At 32.8% G+C, this 18,616-nt stretch overlaps 2 protein-coding genes across 2 annotated transcripts; one reads left to right on the top strand and one right to left on the bottom strand.

The window, feature by feature from the left end:
• Positions 1–1,052: 1,052 nt before the first annotated feature.
• LOC127257024 (uncharacterized) lies at positions 1,053–13,471 on the bottom strand. Its single transcript, XM_051283287.1, has 14 exons — positions 13,045–13,471; positions 12,730–12,880; positions 10,051–10,124; positions 9,182–9,265; positions 8,553–8,633; positions 8,130–8,210; positions 7,956–8,048; positions 3,763–3,942; positions 3,569–3,636; positions 3,392–3,443; positions 2,335–2,388; positions 2,000–2,092; positions 1,504–1,570; positions 1,053–1,428 (listed from the first exon to the last, which is right to left on the bottom strand). Exons 2-14 carry the CDS (start codon positions 12,869–12,871, stop codon positions 1,337–1,339), a joined length of 1,161 nt encoding a protein of 386 aa, XP_051139244.1. The 5' UTR covers positions 12,872–12,880; positions 13,045–13,471; the 3' UTR covers positions 1,053–1,336.
• A 2,341-nt stretch (positions 13,472–15,812) lies between these two features.
• LOC127257104 (uncharacterized) lies at positions 15,813–18,616 on the top strand. The gene is made up of 2 exons (XM_051283413.1): positions 15,813–17,361; positions 17,813–18,616. Exon 1 carries the CDS (start codon positions 15,996–15,998, stop codon positions 17,157–17,159), a length of 1,164 nt encoding a protein of 387 aa, XP_051139370.1. The 5' UTR covers positions 15,813–15,995; the 3' UTR covers positions 17,160–17,361; positions 17,813–18,616.

Below are 18,616 nucleotides of genomic sequence, written 5' to 3'. Positions count from 1 at the left end.
CAAATCCTCCCCACACCGTCCCATTTTCATTCCTAAACCTGATATGTGCTATGCCATGCCGGCAACAAAGAGAAGCAACTCTCGCTTTATTCCTATTACCGGTTTCTCCGGTGCTAGGACAAAAACACCATTCTCATCATCACTCGATCTATTACCCATCGAATGATGTCTTCATTGATGGCCATTGTGTCCACTTTTTACTAGTTCGGGCGCAAGCCTCCGATCATATCACATCTTTCATGACTTTGTATCATCTGCTTCCCCATTCCGATAGCAAATAGTTGCAACTACAAACAATTTTGTGAACCTGACTACTTTCAGGTAGAGCTGTTAAACGAATCGAGTAGCTCGCGAGCCGAGCTCGATCTGAAAAGTTATTTTTTTTATAAACGAGCCGAGCTCGAACTCGGCTCGCGAGTAGCTCAATTGATCTCGTTAGTGATAATATATTTATATTATTTATATATTAAGATAATATATATAATTTTTTATATCAAAAATTATATTTATTATTAAAATTTGAATATTTTATTATAAAAAATTATGAATAAAATTAAATATATATTACAAATATAAATAATATGTATAAAATTCAAGCCTCGAGCAACCAATACTCAAGCTCGCTCGGCTCTTTTAACAGCTCTACTTTCGGGACAAAGTTTTTCGGATATTATGTAGCTTCTAACTATCGCCCGACAGACGAATAGTCCCGGATGTGCAATAATAATTCACATCCGTTCTTCTAACAAAGCTTAGCTTAACAACTTTGAGTCTCATGGGCTTTTGTTTCTAGCTAAGAACAATGCTCCATTCATTTCATATAATTTATTTTCGTCTGTCCACATATTGTCTTTTCTAATTTAAAAAATATAATTATACATTTTAATCCCATTTTAAACTTTAAATTTTATAATTTTTTTAAATCTTAACTAAATTATTTAGTTATCTAAATATTAATTTATAATTATTTTTTCTATACAATAATTATTTCTAAATATTAATTTATAATTATATGGGACTGAGGAGTACTATATAACATATAGTCGAAAAAATAAATAGTTTCAAAAAATGATAGAAAAAATAAACGTTGGTAAATGGTAATAATTAACTTGGCAACAAAATATGTACTATTTTTACATGTTCAAACTAACATCCAAACAAGTTTCGTCTTCGAAACCTCTCCCAAAAGACAAAATCGAATTGAACCGAGAACTCCAAATTAAATGGAAAATGATTTGCAAACATTGTAAGAGTACCGGATGTAACTCCTTCGATTATAAGGTTTTATCTTCTCTCGAGCAAGCTCATTTCAATTTTGTTTGCAATGCATCGAGGGTTAGCTGAACTTGCCTATTTCCATTTTCTTTTTAATTGCATTGTGACCATGATATACAAACGAGTCGATTATCCCTGAGACGGTAAATACTCCTAAAGACAAAGCAGAACCAATTAATATAGGGAAAAAAGTAAACAATCTGAATATTCTGGTGAAAGAGTAATTACCCCCAACAATGGCGCAGACGTTGGTCAGGAAGTGCAAGAAAGGGAAATATGTCTCTATAGAAGTCACCTGTCGCAAGAAAAAGTAAAACAAGTCGAAATATTTAGTGCCCAATTAATGTATATTGGAATTTGAATGTAGCACATAAAGATATGTCAATCATGAAAAGAGAGCTATCAAATGATCAACCCACTTAGAAACTCGAACTAATAGTGAAATATCACGTTTGTTTGCCTCTCACACGCCAGTCTCGGGAATAAGATGTACATTTTACAGTCTTGCACGTAAAATGATATATCATGCCGGGTAGAAATGTGCAAACACACTGCCTCTCTTGTTCTATTCTAATACCACAATAAAGAATATCCTTCACACCAAGATGTGTATTATGTTAAATTCTTTATGTATTAAGTTACTTTACGAAGGGCTGTCTGGTAAAAGGAAAAACACAAGTAAAACTCCTATTTTTGAGCTATCAAATGGAAACAGAATTCCAACCTTAATTGGCGAGAGGTCGTAAAAGAAAAATACACCGGGAATAGATTGAAGTTGACCTGCCTCCCCGCCTTTAACATGTTCTGTTACTGAAAACTGAATCAAGACACACATACATTAATCTGATGTCACTTCCAAACAACAGCAGAGAGAGAGAGAGAACATAATACACCGTTATAGCATAAATTAAAAGATAATTTAATCTATTCACCCCTAGGTAGTTTACATAAGAGAAAAGAAATTGGCCATTGCTAAACTGAAGGAGGCTAGATATGCAAATATAATTTGTGTAGGCAATTTGAGCAAAGCCAGAAGCATGAATTGTAATGATGACGAACCTGATTTGAGTAAATTGTGTGTCCATCGACATCTGTGAACACAGTTGGTACAACCTGCAACATATGTTAATATTGAAACACTTATTAACCTTGGAAGGAGAATATTCCCCTCTTTACCACCACAGAACTTTCTGAAGAAAATTAGAAGAGGGTCGAGAAGGAAAAGAAATAATAATAAATTTGACGTAGGTAACAATATAAGGTGATGATATTCCAATAGCATGGCAATTAGCAATATTTGGTATAATAATGTTGGCGTAAAAGAGATGCCGTAAAATATACTCCCTCCGTCCATGAAATTTATGCTTATTAGAGCTGGACACAGATTTTAATAAATATAGTATGATATTGGTTGATTGTGATATAAAATAGAGACATTTTAGAAAGTACATAAGCGAGTTAATAAGGTGAGAATTATTTTTAATAAATTGAGTGTGCAAGTGATTGTGGTATATTTATAAATATGTGTAACACTAAAAGTTATAAATTAAAAAGTGAAGAATTATTTACTATAAATAAAAAGTCATATTCTCGTGGACAAACAAAAAAAAGACGGACATAAATTTAGTAGGTATATGTTAAGGAAAATGCTACTTGGTAACCGAAAACACAAAAGACCGAAATAAAAATTTGAGAAGGGAAACAGAATGAAGTATCTAAGGAAAATGCTAGTTGGTAACCGAAAACACAAAAAACCGAAACAAAAATTTGAGAAGGGAAACAGAATGAAGTATCAACGAGGATTAAACCAGGAACCAGTTAGTAAACTGTTATATTCTGAACTCGAGCGAGCATATTATCCAACATCAAATTACTGCAGAACAATTGGTCATAGTAAATTGATACTATAACTGGTAGAGAAATTTATGTGCATCCATGAAATTATTGTAGTAAATCATGCTGGCAAAATTACACAGATCATGAGCACAACACACAAATAGGAAACTATATGCTAGCCAACATCCAAACAACCCTTAAGCAGTATTAAGAAACACACAAATTTAAAAAAAAATGGACAGAATGTGGAAATATATGAAGAAATAAAGCAAATTCAAACCTTAAGGAAATATTCGTACATTGCATTTGGTGTATGTTGTACCCATTGTGCACTGCAGGATGAAAGAATAAAGATAAAATTGCAGATGCATGAAACATTAGTACAGTAAATGGAAAACTATCCACATCAGACTAAAAATAACACATCTATCAGACAAGGAGGAAAGGGGCTAGATACCCATCAAGAGGATTTACTGCACCAGGGAAGTAATCTCCAAATGCTAATCTGTTGATTTTGTGACTTATCTGCAGTGCAACTCCTAAATCAGTTCAATTTAGACTTACATAGCTGTATATGTGACATGAAGGAAATATATAATTTGATTGAAACCACAAAGTTCAGAAAACTTGAGAGGTAGAAGGATGTCTTACATTGAAACTGTCCTTCTGAAAGGTTTGCACGTCATGAACATGTACATTTGACTGCTGGAAACTCTTCCCAGGTGCAAAATGGAAGTTACCACCTACCTTATTGACATCCAAGAATCCATAAATGTTACACCCTTCTCCCTCTTCATCTTTGATCTTTTGAAGGAAACCTTCTCTTTTGCACTGATTTGAAATCATAAATACAAACCCAAAAGGTGAGTACTTAGAGCCACCATAAAAGATACAAAACCCCAATCCGTACACCAGATTGATGATAATTTTGCACTCTCTAGATTGATTCTTCATAGTCAGGCGGTGATGCATTACAAAGAGTATTAACTTTTGGCAACAACAATGGTGTAGACTTCAGTTAGATCATGATAATATTTAGACTTAATTTTTATAGGAATATATCTATGTTAACACACTGCAATCTCTAATTCACACATATTCTAGACTGATCAGAACTCAGAAGAATAAACTGGCATTCAATTAAACAATTCATTTAAATATATAAAATGAGAATTACAACATTACCATAATCCTTGTAAAAAACTAAAGAACATACGATTTAAATGTACATGCAATCTTACATAGTAATTGTGGAGATATATTTTCGTTAATATTATTTATATTCGGTGATTATTATTTAGACATATCTATTAGATTAAGTTGTTATTAGATGTGTTTATCTCTTTTATAACATGCTTATATATAAGCTCTAATTTCATTATTAATAATATAAGTTTAGAAATTTTCCCTAAATGTTCCATGGTATCATAGTCATTTTTTTTCGGAATACATGACTGTAATCCGAAATGTACTCGAAGAAAAACCTCTTGAATATGAAATCCTTTACCACTCCGAAAATATCAGCCACACCTAAAAATAACAAGTCCGTGCTGATCGCATCTATTTGTCACTTTCTCAATGCATCCAACCATTCAACCAACACAACAACTGTATTCTTGACTTTGAGACAACATTGACAACCGAACATCGTCGTTAAAAGCAGTGCTTGTGAGCCACCCATGTTGGTCAACATTTTTACAGCCGCCAACTCCGGCCGCACATGGAGATACGTCCAATCTCCAAATTTTTCCGGCAACATCATACTAGAAATATTGCCGGCTAATCTGTCAAGTTATTTTCGAATTTTGATCAAATTTTTTGTTTGATCTTCAGTCATCTATCCAGAGTTCCTAGCAATTAGGATTTAACTTCTTAAGGTTTAACGCTACCGCTGTGAAAAGGGATTACTGGCATCGCGACCATAGGTCGCCACAGCTGTCACCAAAAACCCTAATTTCTTAATGTCTAGTGTTACCGCTCCAAAAAGAATCACTGCCACCACTATCATCATAAACTCTAATTTGGCCAAATTCTAATTTCTTAGGGTTTAGCACCGCCTGCCACAGTAGAGGATTGCCAAACATATGATCCATTTGAATGGTCCGTACCGGCTGAGGGCATTAGCACTCGACTGATAGGGATTCCAAGCTAATCCGATGTCCAATTATGAAGCTTAAGGTGGAACTTGCTATGAAGCCTGTCCAAATTCAGACTTTATCTCCTCTGGTTTCTCTTGCCACAAATTGGCTTCTACGGCCCCAATTTTAGTTTGAGGCGGAATATTGAGATATAATTTTTATAGATATTTTAATTAATATTATTCATATTTGGTGGTTATTATTCATATATATCTACTATAACATGGTACAAAAGAGATAAAGAAAAATAATAACACAATCCAATAGATATGTATGAATAATAATAAATCTAAATAATATTAACCAAAATATCTATAAAAAATATATCCCAAACATTCCCTCAAACTTGAGGTGGTACTATGGATGCCAACTTAAGGCGATGAAGTCTATATCTAGACAAACTTCGCAGCAAGTTTTGAATGTTTGATTTGTTGGTAGTATGGATGGGTTCAAAGAGTTCTACAGTATGGCATATCATGGGGTTTTAACTTTAGACTAATCATATCAATCCTCTATCGTAACGGCACCATCCAAAAATCCTCTATCGCAGCCATGGTGTTAAAACCCTAAGAAATTAGAATTTTAGTCAAATTAGGGTTTCTAGCGGCAGCAGTAGTGATACCCGTCAGATGAGAGGAGCTAAACTCCAAGAAGTTAAACTCTAATTGACATATAATTGAAGACAAAACATAAAATTAAAAATAATAATAATAATAATAATAAGAACTTGATCAGAACATAAAACTAACTTGACAGATAGGTGGGAAATATTCTCAATATGTTGTCAATGAAAAATTACAGAGCATGGCCGGAGTCGGCAAAAGTAAAAACATTGACAAATGCAGATGGCTCACACATGCTACTTCATGGTATTCAATGGCCAGTGTCGTCTTACAGTGGGCAATTGGGGTGTAGGTAGGATGCATGGGAAAGTGCTAAACAAGTCTTAAAATAGGTACGATATTTTTTCAAATTCAGGCAATCCTCCAGGAACATTTCGAATTACCAGAAGTATCCAAAAAATTATGGTTCTAATACCACGTTGCATTTTGGTAGAATTTCTAACTTCTAAGTTGTTTATTAGTAATAAAATCAAAATCTATTTACCAGGATGACACAAAAAGAACAAACGCAAATAATAACACATTAATCTAGTAGACATGATTAAATAATAACCATCAAATCTAAATAATATTAACCACAGTATTTATCAAGAGTATATCTCAACAAAAGAAACAAATAAAACATAATCCCATAATATAATTACATCAAAACTATCATACTGTCTTTTGTCTCAGACTTTACAAAGATACAATTATGTCAAAATTCCAATTTATTACATTGATTGCATCTACATACGAAAATGACATTCTTATAAGAGTGAATATGTTCTCCTTTAGTCTAACTTACACTAATTCTATCTATACACTAAAATGAATTCCTCATTACAAGATTAGATATCTTTTCCTATATTCTAACGTACACTAACAAAATATATTTGATATGAATATTATTTTAATAGAGAATAAAATTTTATATAATATAAATAAATAATATATAATTATCCATGAAATAAGAAATTTTAAATGTTTATCAATGTATTTGTTTATTTAGGGGAGGCGGAAATATGAAAATATAAGGGTGCGTTTATTTTGTGAAATAGTTTGAAGGAATATTTTTTTTTATGTGAAGTATAGAGAATTACGTAGGTAATATAAAAATAATAAATGTGTGTAATGTATTACTATTTTTGGAAAAATGTGTATAAAAAAAACACAAAAAGGACACACCTTAAGTGAGTCTAATTTTAAATTTGATAAATATTTTAGATGGAAAAAATTAGGAGCATAGTACAAACCGGTTTCAAACTGAAACCAAGCACACCCTTACTTATATGTGATTGGAAAATGAATTGAACTTATATTATGTATAAACCATCACAAAGAAAAAAATAAAGCAGCTTCCAGGTTCTAACAAAAAATTAGTCTGTAATCATCTTGGTTCATTAGAGGGCTCACGTCTACATATCAACCAATGGACATTTGCAGTAAAACATATAATAAAAGTTTAAGCATATACTTTCTAGCTTAATAGAGTTGCAGGCAGAAGGAAAGCCATAAACTTGAAGCATGCATATATAAAAAATGATCTGACAAACGGTTGGGAATACAATCCAGCCACCCAGCACAGTAAATAGTTCAAGAAAATTACACATTGGTTGCAGAGTAAATGTACAAAGAGTGTGAGAATAGTTGTCTCACTAAATCAAATAAATTGTTTCTGCATTCAATGACCAACTACAAGAACAGGACATTAGATTATAGATGCATTCACCTCTGAGATAAATTTTGAAAATATGGATGCAAAAACCAAAGAATATCATGTAATAACTTGCACGGAAAAGTTTTAACGGTCCAGCAATTACAATGTACAGCATTTTTATACTAATCAACGGTCATCATAAGCATAGTCTACAATAACAGCCAAAATGGAATTAAGTGCAACCATGAATATGTGGACCTTTAGCCTGTTGAAATTCTAGCAACAATTGCTTATGAGACAATGAAATCAAAACATTTTCAGGTATCATGTTATCTTGGTATAAAAACAACCTACAGGAAGGGAAATATGTTTGTGTTGCTAAAAATGCATATATCAATTGGAAAGCACTAGAATATAATAAGGAAATAAGTAAGAGGCACAAACTTGATCAATCAAATCTGGATTTGACAATGCCCAGCCCTTTTTTCGGTATGCTTCCCGAACTTCTTCACAACTATTACAACAATCGTCATCAGCCTGCATGGTAAAGCACAATGTTAGATGAAGTAATTACAATAACTATACAAAAACCAGCATATAATATGAATTGGAGTGTACCGCTTCTGCACCATAACATGAGCCACAATAGGTCTCGTTTTTTTCTAGCCTTCCACCGTGCCTTTGTAATGGTCGTTCAATCTTGGCCATCAAAAGACATAAAAACAGAACAAGACATCATTTCTTTAAAAGTAGTAAGTGCAAACTCCATTCACAATAGTTACAATAGGTATTGCCAGAATAAAATACAAATATTATCACACATGGATGTTTGTAGTAGAATTAGACATAACTTGCATAAGGCAAAAACATTAATCTAATGCGATCTAGAAAGGGTGTTTCTACATATCATAGGATATTCCTATTTAAAGTTTGTGGCTCACTGCATGACTAGGTATCACAAACAAAAATTATGCAAACTTATAAAAGTGGTTGATCCAAAAGTTTTTGAAATATTCTCCATAATTTAACAAAGATACTAACCTTGGGAGTTCCAATGGTATCTTGTCTTGTTTCTATCACATTGCCATTGGCATCAATCCTCTTCTTTATTAGGTCATGCCTCTGCAGGAATAATCCAATGTCACTTAAAGAGCAACAAAAATAAAAACTAAACAGTATTATCAATTTTCAGGAGAGATCCATCAATTAGCAGTTCTCAAAATTTTTCACCTGTCATATATGCTAGTTCTTCTACGGTTGGCATTCTTTAACAAACTTATATCTAGGAGACCCACTTTTGTTTTCTACTGACGCAAAAATATCGGATAAGACAAGCATATTATACTATGTATTTCTGTATACACACAGAACATAACACTGATATAAACTTTAACACTGCTATAAACTTATACATCAAACAACAACTTACAAACACCAAAAAATATAAGTGAGTAAAAAAAATTGTTTATTATAAATGGATTGCGGACGGCCAAAAAAGGAATAGTGACATGATTTCGGGGACGGAGGGAGTATTAAATAAAATAAAAATAAAAACAGGATATTAGGCAACTAGCTTAAAATATTTACATATATTTGGCAGTGCAAAAAAGTGAGATGAATCTTTCAACACATAAAGCAATTGAAAGAAATTATCTCATTAAAGCACTTACAACATCCAGGTGTTGCTCTCCACTTATATCCATCGCATCAAGACTGACCATAGAGCATGGGAGTGCTGGAAAAGTCACATCAAACTGCAAGTTTTTATGAAATAAACAAAATTTATCTAGTTAAAGACCCTTATATGTTAGCAAACTATATCATGTCACAAAAGTAGATAAAAACGCAACGGGGCATGAAGGTAGAAATTCATGTCTCATGATATGGCAAAAAGGTCATAAATGAAATTGCCCGTTCAATAAATCATGTTATTTTCATTAATGAGATGAAGCAATGAATTTAAAATAACTACAAGGAAGGTAGAACGTTGTAGTTGGAATTAGAACAGAAAGTGTTATAGACTATGATATGCTCTCTAGCTGATTCAGTAGTGCTTTATTTCAGATGAATTGATTTGTGAGTATAGATTATACACACACACATATATGGCCAGGTCTCCTGTCTATTTCTGTCATTCCCTTTTTTGTTACACAATCACTCACATTTTAGGCATGCACATATTAGTTGAGTTCAAAGGCCACAAAATCTCAGGTAACATAAAGAGAATCCGAACTAACAGCATAAGAAAAAAAAAAAAAAGAAAACAAAAGAAACAACTCTATTGAGATGTTTTCATAAAATATATATATATATATATATTTAAGAAGGCCCAACAGTAACCAACCCATTGAAAGGACAAAAAAAAAAAAAAAGGCAAATGAAAATTACTTCACAAAAAGAGACACAAATGATGCTGTGAATTCAAGGTTGACATGATTTCATAAACATTTCAGGAAAACAAAATGAAGAAACCATTATATGTTTAAACAAGCAACAATAGTAATATCTAAACATATAAACAACAAAAAAGGAATAATACATTAATACGGAGCCTTTCCCCTCTTGATGTATCTACCACTAACTTTGTTTCTGTTACTGCATGAAGATATAATCCTGCAAATTCAACCATTACAGTGAAGGGAGATGGGGTGACAAGGGGCAAGAGCAAAAAATGAAATTGTGTAATATATATCAAGAAAACGCTAGTATTTTTCAAAAGATGAATGCTTGACATAAATAGGAAATTTCGAAAAGAGAATATCTGGTAGATGTATGCTCTTAATTAGCAATTTCCCAACAAGTTCAAAATTTCAAACGTCCACCTCAATTAACTACACACTCTATTGATTCTATGGAAAAATATTGAATAATAATAATAATAAATCAACATTTGGATATTGGAAAACCTAATAGGTAATGCACACATTACAATCCTTCTGGATAGGCAAGCCATAGTTTGTTCAATCATGAATTCACTTCAACTAGTTAGTAGAGACAAATATCATAAAACGAATCCTAAAGGGTAAACAGCAAAAATGGTGAAACACAATAGTGAAGATCAAAATGTGTGACTTCTCAAAACAAGCCAACCAAAGAGGCCAACTAAAGTAAATGATCAAGGACGGCTACCCTCAAGTGAAGGTGACAGCACGCGAGCTCAATCACGAAGGGGGTGAAGGAGAATATAAGGCACTTGTCTCACATTGGTCATGGAAAAGACTTTAAACTAATGTATAATCTTCTTAAGGCATGGACAAGGAAGGGATATGGGTTTACCCTTTACACAGTATTCAACATAAACAAAAAGCTGGGTGGAACAAAATATTATAGGATAAAATTCATTTCTAGCCACTTACTTAGCTGATGTAGGCTGACCCCATATCAAAAGAAACTAGAAGTAATATACTCAGAGATACTGACACTAGCATTTCTGGAGATATCAAAATGTCAACATGTAAATGAATATACATACCAAATAACCAACATTAAATTTCCGATGTTTATGACTAGCAACACCATAACAACCTTTATAGGGAGTGTGTGGAGGTTAGGGTCGATGAGAAACAAAAGGCATCCTATAGTTGATAATAGTGAAACACATGGAATTGACATTGCACATCACAAAAGCTCTCTAGGGCCCTCACACATTCCCCATAAAGCAGCATCAACTCAAAGCATTATACAGGGGAATAGCCAACAAAAGAAAAGTATAGAGAGTAATCAACCCATGTGCGCTGACCTTCAAATTTATTTAGTTCAAAATATGTTTCCTTTAATTTAGAACAGGGCTTTATTAGAGTATTGATTCCAATTATACAGACAACTTTTCATTCTGCTGCTTTGCAGGATTGCTAATAAGGTACTTCAATATTGTTTTTTCAGATCAAAATGTGATTTTTTTCCTTTTCTTTTTTTATTTGATATATTACATCAAAAATTCATTTTTCATTTAAAACATCACATCAAACACCTATATTTTTATTTAAATATTACATCACAAATCATCTTTCATTTAAAACATCACATCAAAAATCTATCTCGATTCAAATGTTTACTATTCCCAGACCACAAAACCACTCCCAAATCACATCCAAGCAAACCCAAAGAAACTTACCAGAGCAAGCAATTACCCCATAACAAGGTTATAGCATGTATTACATTATCATTAAGAAATAGTATATTAATTATCACAATTAACATATGACTTCATTTTCGTAGGTAAGGTATCAATAAATATATGGCTAGAAGCATAAAGACATTCAAGCAATATACAAAACTTGCCATAATCACAAGCATGATATACAAATTTTGTACGACATCCAAGCTATAAACCTCATGAAAATGCACATATAGCAAGGGCTCAAAAGTTTGAAACTAACTTAAACAATCTAAACACCAAATGTATCAAGAAGATTTCAATTGAAGAACACAAATTTGAATAGATGAGTAATCTAGTGTATAATCTCAGCAAAGATTTAAATGCCATAAGTTAATAATGATACCGTGTGTTAACTTATATAGCTTAAACCTTAATAAATTCCAACCCTCTGTTCCTTCGTATGTTTACAAATAATCTAACACAAATATAAATATCATATCAAGAGCTAAATATGAAATGTCTTATGGGACAGATATTAAAATCCCAGGCACATGAATACATTAAACCACATACGTAAGTGAAAGCAATGAAGTATATTTTTATCATAGTATTCTGATGGAGAAGATGAAGGCAGCATATAGTGTCAAATCCAGAAAAGGCACAGCCTCACGGGGCTTACATAACAACATAAAAGCTAATTTGACTGCCAAAGAAGCATATGAACAAAACCAAATCTCTTTACTTAATTCCCACTATCTCACAATATAAAAAACTTTATGGCATTCACATCTTTCCAAACAGAAAACCATCAAATTTTCCAAAATTACACAGATAACTTCGACCCTTCAGCAGATATGGAAATAAAAAGTCCAGCACACTAAACAATGTCAAAAGTTAAACTGCACATAAACACAAAGTTTCTCAAAACATATCACAACCGCACAAACATAGAACAGGAAACTGGTTCATTCATTTTCTTGTCAATCAACTAATTTTTAATCCTATAGGATTGATTGACTTTGCCATAAAATTGTTTCACTTAATGTGGATGTCAATTTCTCATTTCTCAAAGAATTACCAGTCCAGGAAAACAGAGAGATGAGATTAAGAAATACGAACTTAGTTCCGAGATGAACAGGAGCAGCATAACTACGGAAGAAACCAAGGTTATAACGCCTCCCGATAGAGTTCTGCTGTAGAAATCCTCGTTAACCTTAGGGTACACATCCAAGCTCCGAATCCTCCCAATTATGCTCTCCATAATCTCACACTAAATTACCACAAACAATCGAGAAAAAAAAATGAAAAAGTTCAGCAACTACAAAACAAAACGTGATCAAACACCGGATGGTCAAAGCCCCAATTTCCCCCGTAGCCTCGGGGCGATAAGTTTTAGGTTTACAACTAATACATCAACGCCGGAAAATATTTCACCGGAGAATGGAAGGCCGCCGCCGGGGCAGGTTCGTGGGAGAGACTCTACGCTGTCTATTGGTCTATGTGTGTAAGCTGCATTTAATTCGGGTAAGGTTAAGGGTGTTTTTGGTTTAAGGGTCGGTACTGTAGTCTACCCTTTAGCCAAATTATCGGCGAGAGCCCTCACGCCAGACCTATGCTACGTTGGGGTTTCTGTGTTAGGCCTGCCAAAAAGCTGATGGCAGTTGGATCCAAAAAGGAAGAGGAAGACGATCAATCAAGAAAAGCGAGGGAATAGGAAGACGAAGACGAAGACGACTACAGCCGAAGACGAGGTCGAGGAAAGTAAAAGGTAGGGAAAAGGAAGACGAAGACGATAGCAGAAAGAAACAGCAAGACGAAGCCGAGCAGAGGAAGAGGAAGAAGAAAACGCTCGAAGAAGAAGGATACGAGCGAATTAGATTAGGGTTATTATATAAAGTCAATTACTCCCACGTTCGACTAAAATATAATTAATAAATAATTAAAAAATATATTAGTAAAAATAATTATTATTTAATAAAAATAATTATAAATTAGGATTAAAATAAATAAATAGTTTAATTAAAATTAAAAAAATTATAAAATTTAAAACGGGAGTGCATAATTATATTTTAAAAATAAAAAAGATAAGTTATGTAGAACGAAACAAAAAAAAAATACGGACAAATTATATGGGTCGGACATAGTATTTTATTCAGACCTAACATATTTTTTTAGGAAAAAAAAAAAGTCTCTTTCCTATCAAATTATGTGGGAACGGATGGAGTATTTATTCAGTCCTAACATATTTTTTTAGAAAAAAAAAATCTCTTTCCTATAAAAAAAACAATACTATTTGACCAAGAAAAATAAAATGATTTTTTTACTTAAAAAGAAAATAAGAATATTTTTCGATGACAATTTAAAAAGAAAAGTGAGGATAGATTTGAATGACGGGGGAGTAATCAATTTTGTTTTAGAAAAAAAAAATCATCAATTTGATTTCATTATAAATAATTTTTATCATTAAAAAAATAAATATAAAATATAAATATAAATAAATACAAATACAGTTACATTATAAGTAACTGTGCTCTGGACCTTATGGTCAAAAGTTCACTTCTCACACCTATATGTCATCACTTATAGAACTATATTACCATTATATTTTGTTAAATAAAATTATGTATGTATAGTCAATAATATTTTCAACAAAAACACACATTGACGTTTGAAAATAAATGTATTTAGATGTTGGAGATATCTTGTGATTAGTGACCGCCTGGTACAAAGTTAGCTGATACTTATTCCCCAAATACCATCATTGCTTCTTCTCTCGGAAAAGAAGTTCACGACCCGTGGGCATTCTACCTCCACGCGGCATTGCTTGACGTCCATCCGATGGATCTGATATAGTTAATTCATATCCTCAATTTTCTTTTCGTAGGATTTTGCCCCACCTTCCGCCCGACTCTTTGGTCTTAAGAAGGCTGGGTTTCCATTTTTTCAAATGAACAATTTGAAGACCTACAAAAAATTAGTAGATCTGTTCCGACCAAAATGAGTCAAGAGATATATAAATAGACACATCACATTGCACTGATCGAAGGCGTTCGTTCATTCTTAATAAACGAAAATTTTGTTTAATTCTTTTTGAACAACCTTTCCTCGACTTATCTGTCAACTTTTTCACCATCACCCAAAAAAAAAAAAATTCTGAGACTTATACAAGATAATATATCATATACATGGTTGTACACATTAAAGTGAAATTCTCACCTAACAATAGACTCGAACTCAAGACTTAAAACGTCCACATTCTATACTTTTTTTTTTACAGAAATTTTCAATCCAAATGTCTTTGCAACAAATTAATTCAGTATTATTTGCTCAACAATAAAAAAAAAAAAAAAAAGACCAACAAAGAATTTGACAAAAAAAAAACTTGCGACTCAACTCAACAAATTGCTCTTTTGGTTGAGTTTTAAAAAAATTGATTTAAATTTGTTATTAAAATAATGTTTAATAAAATATTTTTGTAAAAGAAACAAATATATATTTTTTTCCGGAAACATATAATTTAAATAATAAAATTTAAAAAAATTAGTCTAAAAAAACTGACATTTAGTTTTCCATTGCCTCGTAGAGTAAAAAATGGGCGGATTGGGGGAAATTTTTGGACCTCTCAATGGCTTTCGACTGTATAAGACTTGATGGATTCGATTGCATAAGACTTCTGTCAAGCCTTGTTGTAATAATAATTTCCAAAAGTGCACCATTGTGTCTTCCTTTTTAATATTTTTGTTAAAAATAAATCAAGAAATCTTGGATTTGATTATTAATATATTTACTTTAAATATTTGTTCATTTCGAATTTTTATATTAATTCTTTATAGTAATATTATCAATAAATATATAATTTAATTCATTTAAACTAAACTCTAGCTTTGTTTTCACATAAATTTTTTTCTTCAATTCAACATTATCACAAAATAAGCACACTCTCTAAATCTCATAATTAAAAAAAGAAAAGAAAAAAAACCTAAAAAAAAGAGGTTTGTTTATTTTGTCTACAAACTTAAAAAAAAAAAAAAGTTCTCTAACAAAATATATCATCGTTTTTATTTTAAAATTAAATTCAAACCCAAAATATACCAAAATTTTCTAATAGAAACATCATTAATAAAAAAATAAAAATATTTACAAAATTATGGATAAAAAGGCCTCTTTATGTATTTATTTGGCGCTTAAATTAAACACAAGAGACGATCGACTGCAAACCCTAGGGGCTCGCCGATATGGCTGCGCTCTCCTCTCCGTCTCCATCTACGGCTGTTGGCACGGTTTTAGTTCGTGTTCCATGACTGCATAGTGCAAATCCTATTTCCAGAGGACTGATTTGAATCTGTAAGTTGTATCGATCGATTTTACGCGGTTCTTCTGTCAAAATGATTTCAATTCTGCGCAGAAAGATTACCTGCTGCTTGTTCGCTGATTATGCTTCGCCTCACTGTATTGCTCGCTCGTTTTGTCTCCGCCTTTTCTCTACTTCGAACGAAGGAGCGTGCGTTAGTTCCGCTGCAATTTTTGATTTGTTGCAGCAGAAGCACCACTTTTCGGCCGAAGTGGCCACTAAAGCTGCCTCTGTTTTGAATCGAGTGAAAGACACCGAGAAATGCAATTCGATGCTGTCTTATTTACAACAGCGTGGCTTTTCAAATACTCAAATGGAGAAAATGGTGAAGGTCTGGCCTGAATTGCTCTTGGCTCGTTTTAGCAATTCCATTGAACCCAAAATTAAGGTTTTTCAGGACATGGGCTTTTCTTCAAAGGATATTACCAAAATAATCTCAGCTAATCCTTCCATTTTGAAGGTAAACTTGAATAGCAGAGTCATTCCTTTATTATCTATGCTAAAAGGCTCATTAGGAAACAATGAAGCTGTTGCCAAGTTTGTGAGCAGATCGGGATGGTTTGTAACCGTCGACTTCAAAAGGACTATGCTTCCAAATATCGAATTATTGAAGAGCTATGGTGTGCCTATGGAACGCATCATTAAACTCATGTATACTTTTCCAAGGTGTATGATGTTGAACCCAGAAAGTTTTAGGAAGTCTGTGGAAAAGGCTGAGGAGATGGGGGCGAATAGAAGCTCCAGAATGTTCATACATGCTGTTCAAGCTTTATGTCAAATGTCCGACAATGTTTTGGAGCTCAAATTGAAGGCTCTTCGGAATTGTGGATTCACAGAAAGTGACATACTGGTATTATTTCAGAAGTCACCATCTGTGGTTGTTATGTCTGCGGATAACATAAGGACAACGAAAGATTTTATTCTATCTAATGGAAAGTATGGTATGCCATGCATTCTTAATAACCCAGCAGCACTTTCATGCAGCATAGAGCAGAGGTATAAGCCGCGGTTTCAGACTTTAGAAATTTTGGAAAATAGGAGTCTGATTAAATATTGGCCCACCCTCGCCTCACTTTGCCAGATGTCAGATGAGAAGTTTTTTGAGAGATTCATCTGCCCTTATTCAAGTGAACTAAAAAATGCATGCACAGCAGATAGTTCTTTAAAGTTAAAGCATTGGTTGAAGAATTGTCAATAGCTCTCTATAGTCAATAGTTTCCAAGTGATTGTGGTTATAGTGACAAGTGACGATTGCTGTTTTTGAGTGAACTCCGCAATGTGTAAACTGCAAATTGTTCTTCAAAGTTAGAGCATTGGTTGAAGAATTGGAAGTAGAAGTAGTCAAGAGTTTCCAAGAGATTCTGGTTGTAGTGACGACTAGTGCGACCCCTGTTGAAAAGGTAATTTATATTTAGTTTCGGCTCTATTGGTGTGAGCCTCTTTAAGATAAGTCACTAGTTTCATATAATTGTTCTATGGCGGACTTTTCTTGTCACCTTAGTTTTTATGTTTTCATTATGTGATTTTCATTCGACTTTTTTGCATTTCGAATTCAATTATTACTGTCTAAGAATTAACTATTAGTAATCTAGCATTGTAGTTGTGGGATTTAGGGCACCACAGTTAGTAATATACCATATGTGTTGAATTCGAGGTCATATTCAAGATATTTTGAAATGCATTTGGTATTCAAATCAACCTTGCTTTTTGTTTAGCTATTCAATTTGCTCGGTGTTCACTACCAAAAAAGGCAGTTTCATTCATGGCTTCTACATCATGCTTCTCACCCTTAGCCTTGGTCTTATTTACGATGTTTTCACTTAATGACTTAATTCTTTTTCCCTTTACAAGATCCACAGAACCAATTGAGGACAGAAATGATATTTGAGTCTTATTCGAAACCTATAGATATGCCCTGTTTGAAGACAATGAAACTGATTGAAGATGGAATGGATCTTGTTGGTTAGTTGCTCCTTATGAATCTCAAGAACGTTTCTCATTTTTTACATTTGTTATTATTATTACTCGCTCCGTTCCATAACTATATATCCGTTTCATTTTTGCACGGAGTTTTAGAAATATTAGTATTATATTGGGATATAGTAGGAATAAAGTAGAAATGACTAAAATAATCTTATTAGTATTGTGTGATATGAATGTAATGACATTTGTGTAATATATTGTAAATTGCAAGGGTATTTGTAATGTTAGGTAGATAATACCATTACGAAAGAAAATGATATGAATACTTTGTTATGGGACTGACTAGAATGGAAAAATGGATACTTTGTTATGGGACGGAGAGAGTATTTACGTTGCGGACAATATTTGCTTTAGATGTAGGAAGAGTATTAATGTGCTCTATGCTGTCTTTGGTACTTAACTTGCTACTCCCTTTGCATGTTTTTTGAAGTGAGTTAACGGTGATTTGCGTGATAGATTTCTTGCATAACTGATATATTTAATTTGAAATATATTGAGCCAAATTGATATTTGAATTATACGAGGATTTGAATCTAATTTTTGGAAGCTCATGTTAGAATATAAAATACCTATTATTCAAGCTTTTGAAAATCAGCGAAATGGGAGCAGCCTAAACCGTGAAAACGGTTACATGATCTAGAACTTTAATTATTAATCTACAATTATTGAATA

Source organism: Andrographis paniculata, unplaced genomic scaffold (genome assembly GCF_009805555.1).
Source record: "Andrographis paniculata isolate CXL003 unplaced genomic scaffold, ASM980555v1 Contig57END, whole genome shotgun sequence".
Lineage (NCBI taxonomy): Eukaryota > Viridiplantae > Streptophyta > Magnoliopsida > Lamiales > Acanthaceae > Andrographis > Andrographis paniculata.
The sequence above is the reverse complement of the archived record's forward strand: the minus strand, read 5'-3'. Positions and strand labels throughout refer to the sequence as shown.